General features: G+C 34.4%; 2 protein-coding genes across 5 annotated transcripts in view; one reads left to right on the forward strand and one right to left on the reverse strand.

Annotated features, from left to right (window-relative positions):
* Positions 1 to 14500, forward strand: part of LOC138693157 (UDP-glucosyltransferase 2-like) — an 86161-nt gene extending 71661 nt beyond the window's left edge. Inside the window, exons 4-6 of the mRNA XM_069816847.1 lie at positions 9587 to 9809; positions 11234 to 11453; positions 12876 to 14500. Coding sequence (XP_069672948.1) covers positions 9587 to 9809; positions 11234 to 11453; positions 12876 to 13179 — 747 coding nt within the window. The 3' untranslated portion in view covers positions 13180 to 14500. The remainder of the gene's footprint in view (positions 1 to 9586; positions 9810 to 11233; positions 11454 to 12875) is intronic.
* Positions 1 to 18347, reverse strand: part of LOC138693158 (lachesin-like) — a 1789721-nt gene that overhangs the window by 167707 nt on the left and 1603667 nt on the right. The gene's annotated exons all lie outside the window — the stretch shown is intronic.

Below are 18347 nucleotides of genomic sequence, written 5' to 3' on the forward strand. Positions count from 1 at the left end.
AAAGTGAAATTAACCAAAATAAATTTTCCTCTATCATTTTCATATACAATTCGTGTGTTCGTAACTAATGAATTTTATACGAGTTTTATTTAACTTTTCAATGCAAAATCACTGTAATTATCGGTCAATCTTTTTAAGAAGGTACTGAGTCACTTATAGCTGATGCCAAGTGTTAGAAAAATGATTATATTTAATAAAGAAATAAATATTGTGTTAAAAGTGTGAATACAACGGGTCATAAATATCCAATAATTTCTTCAATTTTATATATATTCAATACTTAAACATGTTCTGTATGATTTGTAGCTTATAATTCTGCTTATGGTATGTATAGGATTAATTTATATTTAGGATATCGTCTTGAGAATAAATTAGAAGAAACGCAATCAGTGGACCAAAAATAAATAACCTACAAGAACATCTTACACGTAAAAATATAGAAATTTACTTAATCATTTCAAGTTATTTTCTTTACTAGCGTTGATGTGAACTAATGATTCCTGTGACTCTGCACATTAGCTGCAACGGTTGAGAGTTCGCAGCTCAACGCGTTTCATTAAGTGACGCCAACCAGCCAGCAAAGTGGCTCAGTATTGACTGTCGAGTCACAGTTCGCACAAAGCAACTTTGAACTACAGTAGATAGGACCGGAAAAGGAAAATACAGTACTGTGCCATGCGTTGTTATTCTAGGTCTACAGTTATGCAGTACTGTTTTCAACTTAACCTTTATGTTCAGGTGCCATGTCTCTCGAAACAGAACTAATTGAACTGAAGAGAATAATCCTACTAACCCTTTCGAATACAATTTCACGATCGCGGACCTTATTGTCTTCTTTCATGTTAAGGAATCTCTGCACTAAATTTTCCATTTTTGTAACGCATTAGGTCTTGAAATCCAAGTTCTGTCCGCAGTCAAGAGGTAAAGCAAGCTTTAGGACTATAAACAGCTTTCCGTGTTTGTGTCTGACAGTGTCTGTAAACGAGAGTTAAATTTATCATTATTTCTAGATTATTTCAGTTGGAACATAAAAATCTGACCGTCAAATGAGAGTATCCGTATATTGGGGGTATCCTTAAAGAGAGGTTTCACTGTACTGCATTTGAAAATCACCGACAGTATCCCGAAAAGTTTTTTCTCTATTACAGAATGTCAATAAAATTTTTTGATGATCTTTTGAATTTAATTTCTCATAAAATTAGGAATACTGATACTGTAATGAGGAAATCAATTCATCCTGTCGAAAAGCTGGTTGTAACATTAAGGTAAGTAATAAAATTTGCCTTAATTTGTAATGATTATATTTTTATTTTATGCACAATATGTTGAAAATGAAGAACATTACAAGATGCAGAAAATGATTATATTTATATTTTATGAATAATATGTTGAAAATTAAGAACATTACAAGCTGCAGAAATCAGTACTGACTGAAATTAACAATAAATTCAGAATCATTTGAACCATCGGCAATAACACTCAACGGCGACATATCTGACAATTGGGACATTCATGATGTTGCCCGTTGCTCGACAAGCAGGTTTCTGAACACTTCAGAAACTTTGAAACGGGCTTCAATTGCAAGCTCTGGAGGTAAATTGTCCATGATTTTGACAAATGATAATAGAAAAGCTTTGTTTCCATCCTTGTCATTCTCTCTGTCTTGTCTTTGTATGGCCACGCTCTCTGATAATATATTTGTAATATCCCTTGTTGCAGTTACTAGAATATTTTTCTTTTCTTCCTGTCCCTGTCGAGCGAAGAGATGGTCCCGATTTTGTTTGGGTATCGTTTACATTACTCTCATGACCCGAAGTAGCCTGAGAAATAATACCATCCGGTATGTCTTCTTGTTTAGGTGGAGGTATATTCGAAATGGTTTCATTCTCACCAAGAGTAGGTAGTAAAAACTGCACTTGCTTGACAATATCCAGTCTGTTGTTGACGTTGCGTTGGTGACGCATATGTAGTATGAATACGTTTGCAAAAGATGGCGTTGCCAACACAGACCTCTGCGTAGAAACTTCCCAACGTCGAAGCAACGCAACCAAACGCAGCATTTTTAACGCCAGTGTAGTATAGTCATGCAATTATATAAGCGATCATATTACCAAAAACCAAGTTCGTATAAAAGAACGTTGTCAAGGCAACGTTTTTAACGTTCGTGTAGTATAGCAGGTGTTATGACTGCGCGGCCAGACCTATGTGATATAAATATAGATATTTCAAACTCAAATATTGTATCCGAAAATGATTTCAAATTAACTCTTATTATGTAGATAACTGAAGATCTGAAACTGTTTTGTAATTTTATTCGCGGTATTTCTCGGAGAAAAATGAATAAGGACGTCTTTCGCAACGTAGCGCGCGCAAGCAGCACACACACACACACACACACACACACACACACACTATATGATGTGGAATTAGAACGTATAAGAAAATCGTAAATAAACCAAGTAATATGTATATCACAGAATTCTCTCCCAAAATCGAACCAATATCTCTTAGAGTTCATAACGAACCAGCACAACCGATTCGAGTCAAAACACGAGTATTTGTTGATATAATCTTACTTACTTACAAATGGCTTTTAAGGAACCCGAAGGTTCATTGCCGCCCTCACATAAGCCCGCCATCGGTCCCTATCCTGTGCAAGATTAAGCCAGTCTCTATCATCATACCCCACCTCCCTCAAATCCATTTTAATATTATCCTCCCATCTACGTCTCGGCCTCCCTAAAGGTCTTTTTCCCTCCGGTCTCCCAACTAACACTCTATATGCATTTCTGGATTCGCCCATACGTGCTACATGCCCTGCCCATCTCAAACGTCTGGATTTCAAGTTCCTAATTATGTCAGGTGAAGAATACAATGCGTGCAGTTCTGTGTTGTGTAACTTTCTCCATTCTCCTGTAACTTCATCCCGCTTAGCCCCAAATATTTTCCTAAGCACCTTATTCTCAAACACCCTTAACCTATGTTCCTCTCTCAGAGTGAGAGTCCAAGTTTCACAGCTATATAGAAGAACCGGTAATATAACTGTTTTATAAATTCTAACTTTCAGATTTTTGGACAGCAGACTGGATGATAAGAGCTTCTCAACCGAATAATAATACGCATTTCCCATATTTATTCTGTGTTTAATTTCCTCCCGAGTGTCATTTATATTTGGATATAATCTAGTTTTATTAAAAATTTAGAACGGAATATCGTCACATGCGGTTTAATAGAGATGGAAGTTCATACATATTTTAGGTTTGTGAAAGTAATAATTGACAATAATGGAAAAAAGAAGTAATTGAAGCTCTGCGTGTCACGTTAATAATCAAGGTTATGGATATTTACGTTTATGACTTTAAAATTGAATTTGTACATCCGCTGTCAACGTGTCAATTACAATGAGCCTTCGAATTTATGGATTTCCTTTTCTTATTTTCTAAAATGGTTTGAAATTAATTAGTAATGCATAGGTATACAGAAATCGATAATTTTATTGCTATTATTATTTATTATATTTTATGTAGACCTATATATATTGAAATTACTATTTTATATCAGAAAGAACGGAAAAAAATTGGAAGAAGAAAAAAATACAGTGATGAGGGAAAAAAGAGAGAATTAAGAAGAAAAAGAAAGAAAATAAGAGGAAAGGAAAAATAATAACAATTAAAATGGAGAGAAAGATAATTAATGATAATTGGAGAGAGAATTTAAGATGAGAATTGAATAAATTGGAAATTATAAAAATCGAAAAAGGGAGAAAGATAATTAATGTGGAAGGAAGAGAGAATTCAAGGAAAGAAAAACAGGAAAAGAATCGTTGAAACTGGGAATATTATACTTAATTAGGAAATAAGATTGAATGCAACAAGGGAAAGAGAAAATAAGGGAAGGAAATAGTTTGATGACAATTTGAAAAAAGGTGAAATGTAATTAATGAGGAAGTAAGAGAGAATTCAGGAACAGTAAGAAACAAATTAAAAGGAAGGGAAGAATAATAAAAAATGAGAAAAGAAAATTGATGAGGAGGGAAGAGAGAATTCAAGATTAGAAAGAAAGAAAGAAAGAAAGAAAGAAAGAAAGAAAGAAAGAAAGAAAGAGAGAAAGAAAGAAAGAAAGAAAGAAAGAAATCGAAAGGAACGAAAAAACAATGAAAAATTTAAAGTGGGATAAATATAATTAATGAAGAAGGATTGAAAAATTATTGAAGAAGAGAAAGAAAGGAACCGAAAGGAAGAAAAGTTTTATGAAAACTTGAAAGAGAAAGAAATATAAGTAGTGAAAAAGAAAGAGAGAATTCACAAAGGGAAAGAAGGAAATTTAAAGGGGGGGAGATAATGAAAAATTGAAAGAGGTAGAAATATAATCAATGCAGCAAGAAGAGAGAATTCAAGAAGAGAGAGAAAGAAAATGCAAGGGAGGAAGAGAAACAAAAAATGTAGTGAGAAACTGCAAAAAACAAAAACGATAATTAGTGTAATGAGAAAGGAAGAGATAACTCAACAGGAAAACGAAGGGAAATGAAAGAAAAGAAAGGAAAAATAAAAAAATGAAATAAGGCAAAGTATAATTAATCAGGAGATAAAATACATTTCAAGAAGGGAAAGGAAGAAACTGATAAGGAAACATTCTGATGCGGGTAGATAAAAAAGTTAATTTTTTTCTTCCACCATGTTAATAATGTTAAAAGAAATGCTTATACAAACTTTGACCACTCGACTGCAATAACGAGGATTGTAAAAAATAATATATATTATTTAATGTACCGAAGTACATATGATATTTCTATGCAGATATTCTGCGTCATTATACGATGAAAGAGTAATGGAACGGAGAAAAACTCTCTCCGGCGCCGGGATTTGAACCCGGGTTTTCAGCTCTACTTGCTGATGCTTTATCCACTAAGCCACACCGGATACCCACCCCGGCGCCGGACAGAATCGTCTCAGATTAAGTTCCAAATCTTGGGTTCCCTCTGGTGGCCGCTCTCTGCACTACGTCATAGATGTCTATGAACGTAGGACTGAAGTCCACACATGTGCTGAGGTGCACTCGTTATGAGTGACTAGTTGGCCGGCATATATACTTCGGTACATTAAATAATATATATGATATGCGTAGACGGCGCTTGTTCCGTCGGATCCCGGCCAACTAGTCACTCATAACGAGTGCACCTCAGCACATGTGTGGACTTCAGTCCTACGTTCATAGACATCTATGACGTAGTGCAGAGGGCGGCCACCAGAGGGAACCCAAGAGTTGGAACTTAATCTGAGGCGATTCTGTCCGGCGCCGGGGTGGGTATCCGGTGTGGCTTAGTGGATAAAGCATCAGCACGTAGAGCTGAAAACCCGGGTTCAAATCCCGGCGCCGGAGAAAGTTTTTCTCCGTTCCATTACTCTTTCATCGTGTAAAAAATAAGTTCGCCAGGAGCCGTTAACAGAAAGAAAATACAATTTCATTGGAAAAATTTATTGGAACAGATAAACTATAGCAATTGGTGAGCTATTTTTCAACTAAATCCCCACCGGAATTGAGACATATGTCATATTATGGGATCGACAGAGAGGTGCAGACGGCTGTCAAACGCTGGTTCCGATTCCAGGCGGCTGACTTCTACATCACAAGGATACAAACATTGATCCCATGGTATGACAAATGTCTCAATTCCAAGGAGGGATATGTTGACAAATAGCGCAACAACTGCTGTATCTGTTACAATAAATCTTTCAATGTAATTGTGTTTTTTTCTGTAAACGGCTCCAGGGAAAATCATTTTCTTGACAGCCTCGTAATTCCGGTCGAGTGATCAAAATGAGTATAAGCACTTCTTTTGACATTATTAACATGGTGAAAGAAAAAAAAATAACTTTTTTATCTCATCTACCCCCATCAGAATGTTTGCTTGTGAGAGGAAAGTAAAAAATAAAATATTGAAAGAGGGAGAACGATAATTAATTAGGAATAAAGAAAGAGTTGGGAAAGAGACAGAAAGAAAATAAATGGATAGAATTAAAAATAAAATAGTGGTAACAATAAAAAGAAAAGAGACAAAATCTCCAACGAAGCGTCATCTCAAATAACATCAACAACAGACATCGCAGAAAGAGCCATCAGAACGAAGTGAAAGTGGGGAGGCGACATAGCGAAGATGCAGTACGACGTATAAAGACCACCATGTGGGACACACGCTTAGGCAAACGTCACAGAGGTGGGCCAAGACTGAGATGGACAGACTTCTATGCAGCATAAGCAGATCCACAATGGTCCAGCATAGCAAGAAGCAGAAACACATGGAAAATCATCGAACGTCATCTTCACAACGTGTGAAAATTCTATAAGAACATTGATGAACAAATGTATAACACAGTATACCAATCTAAACCAATCAAGAGACTAAGTGTAAACAGTGAATAAGAGATACAATATAGACACAATACAATACAGACCATCATATAGGCTACTACCACTGAGTACAGCCCTAATGCGAATTAGATTATCGCATTAGAGAAAAAGCGCTACCCCAACCCCAGGCCATAAACTTGAAACGGTGGATCCAAAAAGGTGTACTAGTATGGCTGTCAAATTACCCATAGTTCATCTCTTTTTCCGGTGTGTTTATCAGTTGTTTTGTTCATATTATTACGATTACAAATTTTTTCGTGTTGTGAATATTTATTTCAAAGGTGTAGTCAAGTTCAGCAGGTGTTATTTTTTTATAACAATAAGCTGATATTCTGTTGACTCAACTGTAACATATGTCTGTTGATATGACCCCCTATGCTTTAACATATGAAGGAATGCCAGCATCCTTCTTGATAAAAGAAAGAATGTGTATATGAAGTGTTCAATCCGTAGCACAACCATAACACTTTTAATAAGTACACACTGAAATGTACGTTTATATAATAATCTGCTAGTACTCCTTTACCTCCACAGCCATTCTAAACCGTTTACGTATAACCGAAACCGATAGTAGCAATTTAATATAAGACAATTGGCGGTATTTCGCGTGGATTACGTGGCTTAAAAGGTGTAGATTTACGTCATATCCGTCGCACCGATTTCAAGCATATTTGCCTAGATTACTCCCTCTTTTCTTTTTATCCTCTCAGAGCTACCCTCTTGCAGGAGGCCTTTTCCATTCATAGGGACAATCTGACTCATTATAATTATTATTATTATTATTATTATTATTATTATTATTATTAAAAAGAAACAAATGGACTAAAAAGAAATTAAAAGAAATAAAATAGAAGGTAGAAAAATAAACAAAGACACAAGGAAATTGCAAGAGAACAAAAAGGGAAACATGATATCCAAAGAAAGAAAGAGAATGTAAGTGAAAGATGAAAAGAACAAATATATGTCAAAAGAGTCATAAAGTGAAGTGAAGAAACAAAGAAAGGAAACTAGAAATGAAAAGCACAACGATAATAGAAAGTACAGAGTAGTAAAAGGAAAGAAATAGAATAAGAGTGCCAGAATAGAGTAGGACATGAAAATACGCAGTTTCAGAAACAGAGACGGAAAAGCAAAAGAATATTAATGAATAATGATGAAAAGGAAGACAAATAAAATTTAAGAAAATAGATGCAAGAGAAATTGAAAGAACACAGCGCAGGGTTTTAGAGAAATGCTTTCATTTTAAGAGCATCTGAAAAGTTAATAGCACGATTTCCTATACAAGTTAATATGCTTTATAAGTCAGGTTTTAATGAGGCTCAAGGCAACTAGTAAGATTTAATCGTATTATATCTGTAGGGTCTGTACCATAAAATGGGAAGTGCAGTATCATTAACTACGATAAACTGCAGGTAAAATCTTGAAACGAAAACAAGAATGCAGAAAACTTGATGTCGTTCACGCTACTGGAGTAATCATTATGACAGGTTTCTTATTACTTTTAAGTATTTTCCTTGGCACATTCTCACCATAAAGTAGTACTGCCACACAAGAGAACGAAGGGTGAAATCAGAACCCTTTCATATAAAGATTAAAATTGACGTAAGTATCCGAGGTTTCTGACAATAAAAATTTAAGCTGTGTACTATAAGGGGAGGAAAGAACTTTAAGGTGATTAAACAAAATCAGAAACTTTTAATGCCTTGAACTCCGTAAGTTCTACTTTTCAACAAACACCACGTGTCAGGAACTTTAAAGAGAGATGAGTAAAATTCCTCAAACATTAAGACAACTTAATAACTTTTTTGAAGAATGATAAGTCAAATTTAAAAAGAAGGGAGGAGTACCTTATAGAATTATTTAATATGTATGTATTCCGTTGATACATTGGTTCTTCTATCGTAGAATGTGACATCTTTCCCGGTAAGTGAGTGATAAAGAAGTTATTCATCGAAGTTCGGAACCAATCGTCAGCAAACTACAGTTTTGAATATTATTAAGTTATGAACATGAAAGGTAATCTACTGTATCGCGTGATTTAACCAAAAAAAATGTTAAGAATCGTGTTATTTGTTTTTAACTGAAGACTACTACAAAAAATAACATGACTTTTCTTTCCGTTGTACGAGGTATAAAGTACTGTGCAATAAAACTTATGGGCCCTACTTCATCATTTTACGAAGATTCTCTTTTTCCGTATTACTAATACAGGAAACGCTGTTTTTGCAATGTCGTTTTAATTATGCCTCTTTAAAGCTCTATTTCCTATATTCATGGCCGGATTTTACACTAAAGAACACACACACTCTTTGACTCTGTATTATACCACACGAACGCACCCTCACAGGAAACAAAACAAGAGGCGCCAAGACCAATAAGGACCAGTTCTGAGGATGACCCATAAATAGGTCGAAACATGTAAACAAAGTACGTTAGACTTTAACACAAGAAAGTTTTATCACACATATTCCGAAGTGATACAGTGTTAAAAGTTGTGTAATCAAGATGTATAAAAATCTATATTCATTCGTAACCAAATCAACCAATCTGTTCAATAATAATTACATAGCCAAACCTCTTTCTCGAGTCTTTTCTGACCCCAGAGTAGCTTTTATTTAAGCATCTCTTTTGTGGTGTAGTGTTTCATATCAATTTAGTATTTTTTTTCTCTTAATGATATATCTTAACCCTGGACTGCATACCCTTTTTTGACAGCTTTGGTTGTATACCTGAAATTACTAGTCACCCCGCATAATCTTTTGGACCTATTGTGTATTTTATTTTGTATTACGTTATATTCTTTACGGATATGTTATGAAATGTTTTTTGGAATACGAAAAAATGAATTTGAAGTTGAGAATACAAATTAACTTTATAAAATTAGAAAATTACAGAATTTCTGAACTTAATAACTATAATGGAAATGTCAGTTCTTGAGAATTGTGGAGTTGATAAAGAATCGTTAAGTATCATATTAAGAAACTGCCTCTGTTTTTGGACGGACGGTTTCTGACGGTTTCTATGCAAAATTTATTCCCCGTTTCTCACCCAAGCCAAAATTCATTGCTAGAAGTAGAAAATGTGCCCAAACGTGTGGCATAAGTAACTGCTATTGAGTATGTCCAGACCTCCATCTGTAGTTCTTCATAATGAGGTAATTCTAACGCTTCTGTTTCAGGATTTACAGAGATTCATAAACGAATCTGAGCATGGCGTTATTTACTTCAGTTTCGGTTCGATGGTGCAATGTGAAACGATGCCACAAGAGAAACTGAAGGCACTTCTGGGTGCTTTCAAGGAATTACCTCAACGTATACTGTGGAAATGCAAGGAAGACGCTTTCCAGGAGCTACCTAGCAACGTTAAACTTCTCAAGTGGATACCTCAAAACGATGTTCTAGGTCAATTAATACATTTCAATTAACAATAATCTCTGTTTGAGGAGTAACCTTTGCTTCAAGTCAGCAGACGCTATTAAGAGCTTCCTGGAAGAGAAGTACGTGATAAGTTCCCATTGGATACGTACTAGCTCTTGTAATTTTTCGTCCTTTAGCCATGTTTCATGCTGACGGTAACGATATGGGACTTACAGTCCCTAGGTGCATCTAGTTTGATTCACAACCCTCAAAGGAATTAGGACGGAAATGGACTAGGATTCTTTTTTAGTTATGTTCATTAATCTTATGATTAATATTATTATTAATTATTATTTTATTATTACTACCACCACCACTACCACCACCATTAATTTGCACACAAATGTAAGCTGGCACAATAAGTGTTTGAATTGAACGAGCTGTTGCAATTAGGAAGATAACATTTTTCTGTTAGCCAAATGTGTGAACAATGATGCGAGCAGTGTCCAAAATATTGTTGTTTGTAATACGCTCAAGTCTACTGTTCCAGGAATGTAAAAACCATTCTGTGACCTTTTCTTAATATTTCCCAAAGCACCATTGGTAACTGGTTCAATGGCAGCCTGCGTGTTCCAAATTTAGTTTAGGCCAATTTATATTTCGAGATACATTTATTTTAGTATTTGTTCAGCTATGTAAACAATTGGCAAGTCTCGATGATATTACTATATATTGTGATGTCTTACTTCGTTCTTTATTTCTTTTACTTCATTTATTCACTGATTCATTTATTGATTAATTCACTGAATTATTTATCCATTGAACCCTTCATCCATTTATTCGTGGGCTCATTTATTTATTCATAGGTTTCTTGCTTTCTTTATTTCTGTATTTATATATTTATTAGTGTACTTATTTATTTGTTATTTGTTATTGTTTAGTCAACTGTCCGAAGACAGGTTTGAACCTCATAAGTAACACCAATAAGACATCACTCATGAGGCAACTATACCAGGAGATAATGGGGTAGGGTGGCCAGTTCCTTTTCCCCTCCAATGCATACATCGCCGATTAGCTACATATTTCACTAATCAGACTTCAGATGCATAAAAACAATTGTTCTTCCTCTGACACGTATCGTCAAGTGAGATGTAACTGCCTGATAATAGATATACATATCAGCAAGAACCTCAATCAGAGGTATTATTTATTTACTTATTTATTTTATTTATTTAATTAATCAATTAATTAATTTGTTTGTTTTTTTATCTGTCTATTTATTTCTTTATTTTGTCAGTTTATTCACAAAAGTTTCACAGTAAAATTATATTAATTTTTTGTCATAGTTTGGTTAATGCAGACATCAGTGTTCAATCACTTTTTATCGTATTTCCTTGCATGTTTCATTATTATTATTATTATTATTATTATTATTATTATTATTATCATCATCATCATCATTTTTTCAGCACACCCGAAAGTCGTTCTGTTCATAACACACGGAGGACTATTGGGTACGCAAGAAGCAATCTATTCTGGGGTTCCGATGGTGGGAATTCCCCTGTTCGCTGATCAGGAGCTCAACATCGAGGCCTACGTGAAAGAAGGAATCTCTGTGAAGTTAAAGTATTCGTCTGTTAATAAGGAGAGCGTATTGAAAGCTGTGAAAACCGTATTAGATAACCCTAGGTGAGTATAAGAAATGGATTCATATCTCAATTCCCAAAGATACGTTTCAATATAAATTCTGTATTTTGTAACCTACGAAAGCAGTATTGCTATAAGGCGTACCTTGAGGTGAACGATTATACGGAGTGTCCCATTTATCTTGTGCACCTATTCTAACTTTTTTTGTTTGGACAGGTATTGGAATTTTTGTTTTTGAGCGTTATGTTAGAACGAGGGGCTAACATGTGTGTGGAGGTTTGGTGCATGTAACTACATTATGGTACAAGATACATGCGACGTCATCAATTTTTCAAATAGCACTACATACTTTAACCATGTTATATTGATTACACACATTAAGACCAGTACAAAATGTATTACAGTGTCACCTTCCTAATCAATAACAACAAAACGAAATAAAAACGTACTTCCAATGTGATAATGTTATGCTCTGAGAATCACAGAAGGTGTTCCAAATGGTGACCATTTACATTAATGCACATTCGAAGGCGTTCCCCGAAAGACCGTATGACTGCCCGGCATGTTGCTGGCTGAATGGACACACAAGCCTGTCGAATGCGTTGCTGCATGTCGTCTGGTGTTGTTAGAATGCTCTGGTAAACACTGTCCTTTACAGTTCCCCACAGGAAGAAGTCGAGTGATGACAGATCCGGAGAACGTGCAGGTTGTTGTGGTTTGTTTACATGTTAAGACAGTAAACACACAACACGCGACGTGTAGGACGTCAGTCGTCTTTCGTTTTGTGTACGTTAATGCACAAGATGAATGGGGCACCACAACAAACGGCACGTTCTGATGGCATTCGTTTTGCATTTTGTTGTTGTTATTGATTGAGAAGGTGACATTGTGATACATTTTTTAACTTGCCTTAATGTGTGTAATCAATGTAATATGATTAAAGTATGTAGTGCTATTTGAAAAATTGATGATGTCACGTGTATCTTGTACTATAATGTAGTTACATGCACAAAATCTCTACACTCATGTTAGCCCTTGTTCTAACATAACTCTCAAAAACAAAAATTCCAATACCTATCCAAACAAAAAAGTTATAATAGATGCACAAGATAAATGGGACCTCCTGTATAGAGTGCCGAGTTTTCACGTTCGTCACCCGGGTTAGAATCCTAAATGAAGTATATAAACAATTGAATGCTCTTTCATATTTAAATACAAAAATTTAGGGGTGCCATTTGAAATTTCTAAAGAGGGGAGGCTGAGGTGGGGGTGTGAAATCTAAAATGCAATTAAGCCTGGTTTCAGACTTCCCCCTCATAATCTAAATTGACTTTTTTTTTAATTGAATTCAGTTTAAATAATTAGTTATTTAGACTGGGAAGTTTTGAAATGAAACCCTTGTATATAACGTAACCTAGAGATATAAAATGAATAGATGTGGATTATGTTGCATTTCTGTTACAGCTATCGCGAGAACGCTCACAAGATGTCGCAGCTCTTTAGAGATCGTCCGCAGACTCCTCTCCAGACCGCCATCTACTGGACCGAATATGTCATCAGACACCGCGGGGCTCCCCATCTGCGATCTTCCGCCATGAGTCTTGCTTGGTACCAGTACCTTCTGCTCGACGTGGCTGCCTTCCTTATTTTAACTGCCGCCATTTTTGTAGCACTATTTTATATGTTAATCAGAAGGTTTATCAAGGGCTTTGATATTAACTTCAACAAGTATCAGTTGTTCAATCCTTCCAAATTAAAACTATATTAGGATAAAAGTTTTGACGTATTTAGTTGCAGGGAGCATTACTCTCTTTGTCTACAAATAAAACACTAATTATAGTATCTAGAATAATATAATTCCACTAAGAAGATATTAAAATATCCGTATATAATTCATCGTATGCCGTATAACTACAATTGATTAAATGAGCGATGACAAATATTATTTGGCAATCTATTCAAGTAATAATAATAATAATAATAATAATAATAATAATATTATTATTATTATTATTATTATTATTATTATTATTACCAGGCTTAGAATCCAGGACACTTTAGCAAACAATGTACGCACAACTTGACTATAGAGTTCCTTGAACATAACAGACAGACAAACAACGACGTCAATTTGCTGCGTTATATTCTACTGGGTACAATGTAGTGATGGTGGAAAATGAAGTAGGATACATACCTCGCAAGGTTTCATGTCCCTCGGCAACTTTTAAGTCGTTAGCATTACAATGAACAACCATGTACATACTTGCAACTAGTTCGAAAAAACTGTTCACTATGAACTGAAGCGGTGAGATCAATAACCATTCAAGTGCATTTACACAAGTTTCGAGAAAAATGCAAAAAATATTTTTTTTTATTTCTTACTGAATTATTATTTTTTGCACGTAATATTTCTGGTTGTTTTAGAGATCAAGGCAAAGTAGTATACCAACCTTTAAAGTCGTAACACTTGTGAAAATATTGAAAATTTAATTTAAAATTTGCAGAAAATGAATGACCAGAAGTGGACTTGAATGATTATTGATCTCACTGCTTCAATTGAAAATGCACTGTGATGGCCTGAGTTCGTTTCGTAGGGAGAAACGGAAGAATACTGTAACTCTCATCACGAACCAGATTGTACACTAACGCACAGGTAAACAAAACTCAACGCGCCACCTCACTCCATCTGTACTCCGTTGCAAAGTAATTTCACTTCATTCTTAAGTTGTCTCGGATCCTAAGCCTGATTATTACCATTACTATATTATTATAACAAAGGATAGCCTACTCGACGTCTATACTCTCGATACTCTGCTCCGTCGATGTAGGAGAAAGCCAATGTCTACCTACTTAAATTTAACACGCGGAGCAAGTCGCCTGCAATGACAAGCATCATAGTTAGGTATAGCATGAAAATCCAGGTATATTATGGACAATAAAAAATTGATCATACGGGAATGCGTATTTAAGAGTTGTTAATTCACTTAAAAATAATCTGATACAACGTTAATTAATTTTATTTCCAATCATAAAAATACAATAGTAGCCTAAATAAATAGATATATAAGTACATAAATAAATAAATATATATATATATATATATATATATCAAGAAAGAAAGAAAGAACGAAAGAAAGAAAGAAAGAAAGAAAGAAAGAAAGAAAGAAAGAAAGAAAGAAAGAAAGAAAGAAAGAAAGAAGGAAAGAAAGAAACAAAGAACGAAAGAAAGAAAGAAGTATTTATTACCTTAAACTCTCCAGAAATACCCTTAATATTCGCGCAGTTTTCAAGGTGTTGTACTTACGTTTTGAGAAATACTAACACGTGAACGTGTTTGTGACTAATGCCTTATCGATATGCAGAGATTTCGATTCTCGTCACAACAACAGACCACGTTGTACTGTTTTGCGGCTTTCTTTAGACTCAAACGCATTCTACTAAATCGGCGGAGCAATGTAGGCCTATATCGACATTTATCAAAGCAAGGTATTGTCAATATTACCGGAATATACTATTCTTTCGATACATACTGTTAATATGTTTCTAACCAGTTCACTCGTAATTTATTATCACATTGACAGTGTACTAATTCATTCCAGTTAGTTTTTTGTAAGATTTATGGTGGAATAGTTCCTCATTATTCTCCGACTGGTGACAAGGGTTATTGTCAATTAAGAGAAGTAGTGAAATATTGCAAGAGAAAAGAGGAGTAACCCTAGAAAGTGTTGCAATAGTATATTACGATACAAGGTCGGGAAGTGATTTTTACAAAATCGAGGAAACATTTGAAAAACGAGCAGAGCTAATTTTTCAGTTTCCGAGATTTTGTAATACACTTCACAAACGTGTATTGTACAGTATTTTTTGTGCGATAGTATATTTTGAAAATATTTTTTTTAAATCTTAATATACAGTATGTACATTTCACTATGAACAGCTGACTGAAGGTTAGCAGTCTGACCAACGTACAAAGTTCATCCTCAACTCTAATGTGAAGGAGTAAAAATGATTCACGTACTTGTAATATTTCGTGTTCAATTGGAACAATTTTTATTTACTTTTGTTAAGTGAAGTTTGAATTGTTTAAATAAAGTCAGTACATTTAAAATGCTGTGACCTGTTTCGTATAATGTATATTAATTAACACTGCCTTTTGCGTATGAATTTTACATGCATTGTAGGATTGTAGCATACATAGAAGACAGTGGATTTTATTATAACCCTAGAGCAGTTATTTGTAATATTTAAATATAGACCTACTTATCTACGTTGGCAACTCTGAATTCAGCAAAATCAACTTTCAATCGTGGCGGCCGTTTGCTGTAACGACGAAAAAACACACTATCGTGGGAAAAAACTATATTTATATGTAAGCAATTGTTTCCATATATAATTTACCTATCTAAAAATATGTCCTTAAAATTTAAAAGTATCTTTGTTTACCACATGAACCAGGAAAATTTCTAATCGAATATTTGGCGTGGAAAGCCACGCCACTGAAATGCGTTTCGCTCGCATTAGGTTACCATATTTCAAAAGCGTCACATTTCGGTTTACATTGTTTAAAAAAAATATAGTACAAGGTATTGCAAAAAAGACAACAACATTGCATGTATATCTTAAGTTTATAACAGTTAGCAGCTAGAATTGCACGAATCATTTACCACATGGAGTAAACAACAGCGGACGCCATGTGGAGCATGTAGTTGTGTAAGGATGGCCATTCAAAACTTTTGGTATGTTCTGGCTTATTTAATTCATCTTATGTCCCCAATATTTTCGGTATATTTTTATTCCAATCTACACAACAAGTTCGAATATATCTAGTGATATATTTACAATTTGTTATTAAATTAAATCTTCCAGCGCATCTATATTCATTGGACAATGTAAAATATTTTTTCTGCATTTTAGCCCGAGGGTAAAAAAACAGTCGCTGACTAGGGATGGAAAAAAAATCGTATAAAAACGATTTTTGAATTGTTAATTATTAACTGTTGTATTGTAGCATAAAAATGGTGAGATGCGTCATCTTGCATCCAATGCAATATTCAACAAACTCATATCTACCAGACCTATAAAGTTGATACCACTTTTATAGAGAAAAAGAATTGCCTTCATAAAATTCTGGAAGTACGCAGCTACACTTGTAAGTGTTTTTCAGTAAACCTATTGCCTTATCAAAGAAATATATAAAAAAACGAACGACGGGAAATTACGAATAAATTAAATGTGTTTTAATTTTTAGTAATTTTAACTTTAAAGAATTATTGTGATTTCGAAGCATAACTTAAAAAAAAATGCAAATCTAAATTGTAATTCATTTACTTACACGAAGGATGTAAATCTTGAGTATTTTTCTAGAAAAACAATCAAATTTCTGAACACAACTTAAATTTAGAAGTTAATTTATATGAGAATATAAGAATTGTTCCAAAATAAGTTTATATCCTGTTAACTTTCATGATTTCCTTTTATGTATAGTAGCCTACATCGTCCAAACTTTATAGCTGCTCTAGCTAATAGACCTACATTCAGAAGTTTTTATTTGTTCTTTCCGAGCTTTATCAGACACTATAAAAATGAACAGATATTCAACTATCCTTATAAAATTATTGGGAAATATTGCATTTCATTTAAAATAAACATTCAAATCTAGCAATTCTTAATGAAATGACAAATATAGACAGCTGTCCTATAACGAACACTTCATGCGGCTAAAGCTCTTGTTCGCCACTTAAAATGTGTAATTTGTCAGTCCTATCAGTTTTCTACCTCCGCCATGCACGTCATCTCATTAGGCTGTGGTCACACTGAATATATATTTGGTCGAATTTTTTACACTGATATACACTGCCGCCAAAGGTAGAATAAACAAATGTATAGAGTTAAATAGAGATGGTCACAGTAGTCATTCTACACTGACGTGTACGGACATGTTTCACACGGTGACGGTGGAAAGCAAATAATTTATTTTCCGGCAGTGTATTACAATCTACAGTTTGATGCTTATCTCAAAGGACTCATCACTATCTTGTTTTCTTTTCATTAATGAAATGGGTGTTTAGGTGAGGGGTTTGGACTTTTTCCATTGCTGGTTGTCACAATAAAAAAATTAAGACACAACGTTTCAAAGGGTGGTTCTCCCTTCGTCTTCAGGTGGAAGGAAGGAGAGAAAGGGAAAAAACCTACTGTTGGGATCGTTACGTACAGCTATTCCTTCCACCTGAAGACGAAGGGAGAACCACCCTTCGAAACGTTGTGTCTTAATTTTTTGATTGTGACAACCAGCAATGGAAAAAGTCCAAACCCCTCACCTAAACATTAATGATCCACCATTGCTTTCCAACCCCTCATTTAGATCAATGAAATGGGTGATAATGAAAAACTGATTTCTTTCGTAACAGAAAGTATCAGATTCTATTCTACAATACTGAAAATATATTACTCTTTCTACCATCTTTTACCTTAAAAACAATAATTCCATCTTCGCCCAATTACTCTCTCCACAACATCCTCTTCCCCTCTGCACAAGTCGATTAAATTTTATGTTATCCTTCCTAAACTCTTCCAACTGTGATATCATTAGGGAGCGTCGCTCGAAGCCGATTTTTATCAATTTAAATATATTTTCCAAAACCACAACACCAGACGGATGTATCAGTGACCTTCCAACTAGATTTTGTTTTACTTTGTTCTGTGTTTCTTCCATTACAATTACACCTTTTTTATTTATTTTTTCTTTTGAATAACATTTTATCGAAATACACATTAACATTGTCGTCAAAAAATAATGGAAATTTTCTTATAATTTTCCAATTCAAACTTTTTCTTGCCATTTACATTTATATAAATGCAACCAATTCTATTGCTCCTTATTCTCTTATCCTAGTCCTTACATCATTTTTTTTTTTTCACCTTTTAGCTTCCTTTGCT

Source organism: Periplaneta americana, chromosome 17 (genome assembly GCF_040183065.1).
Source record: "Periplaneta americana isolate PAMFEO1 chromosome 17, P.americana_PAMFEO1_priV1, whole genome shotgun sequence".
Classification (NCBI taxonomy): Eukaryota; Metazoa; Arthropoda; class Insecta; order Blattodea; family Blattidae; genus Periplaneta; species Periplaneta americana.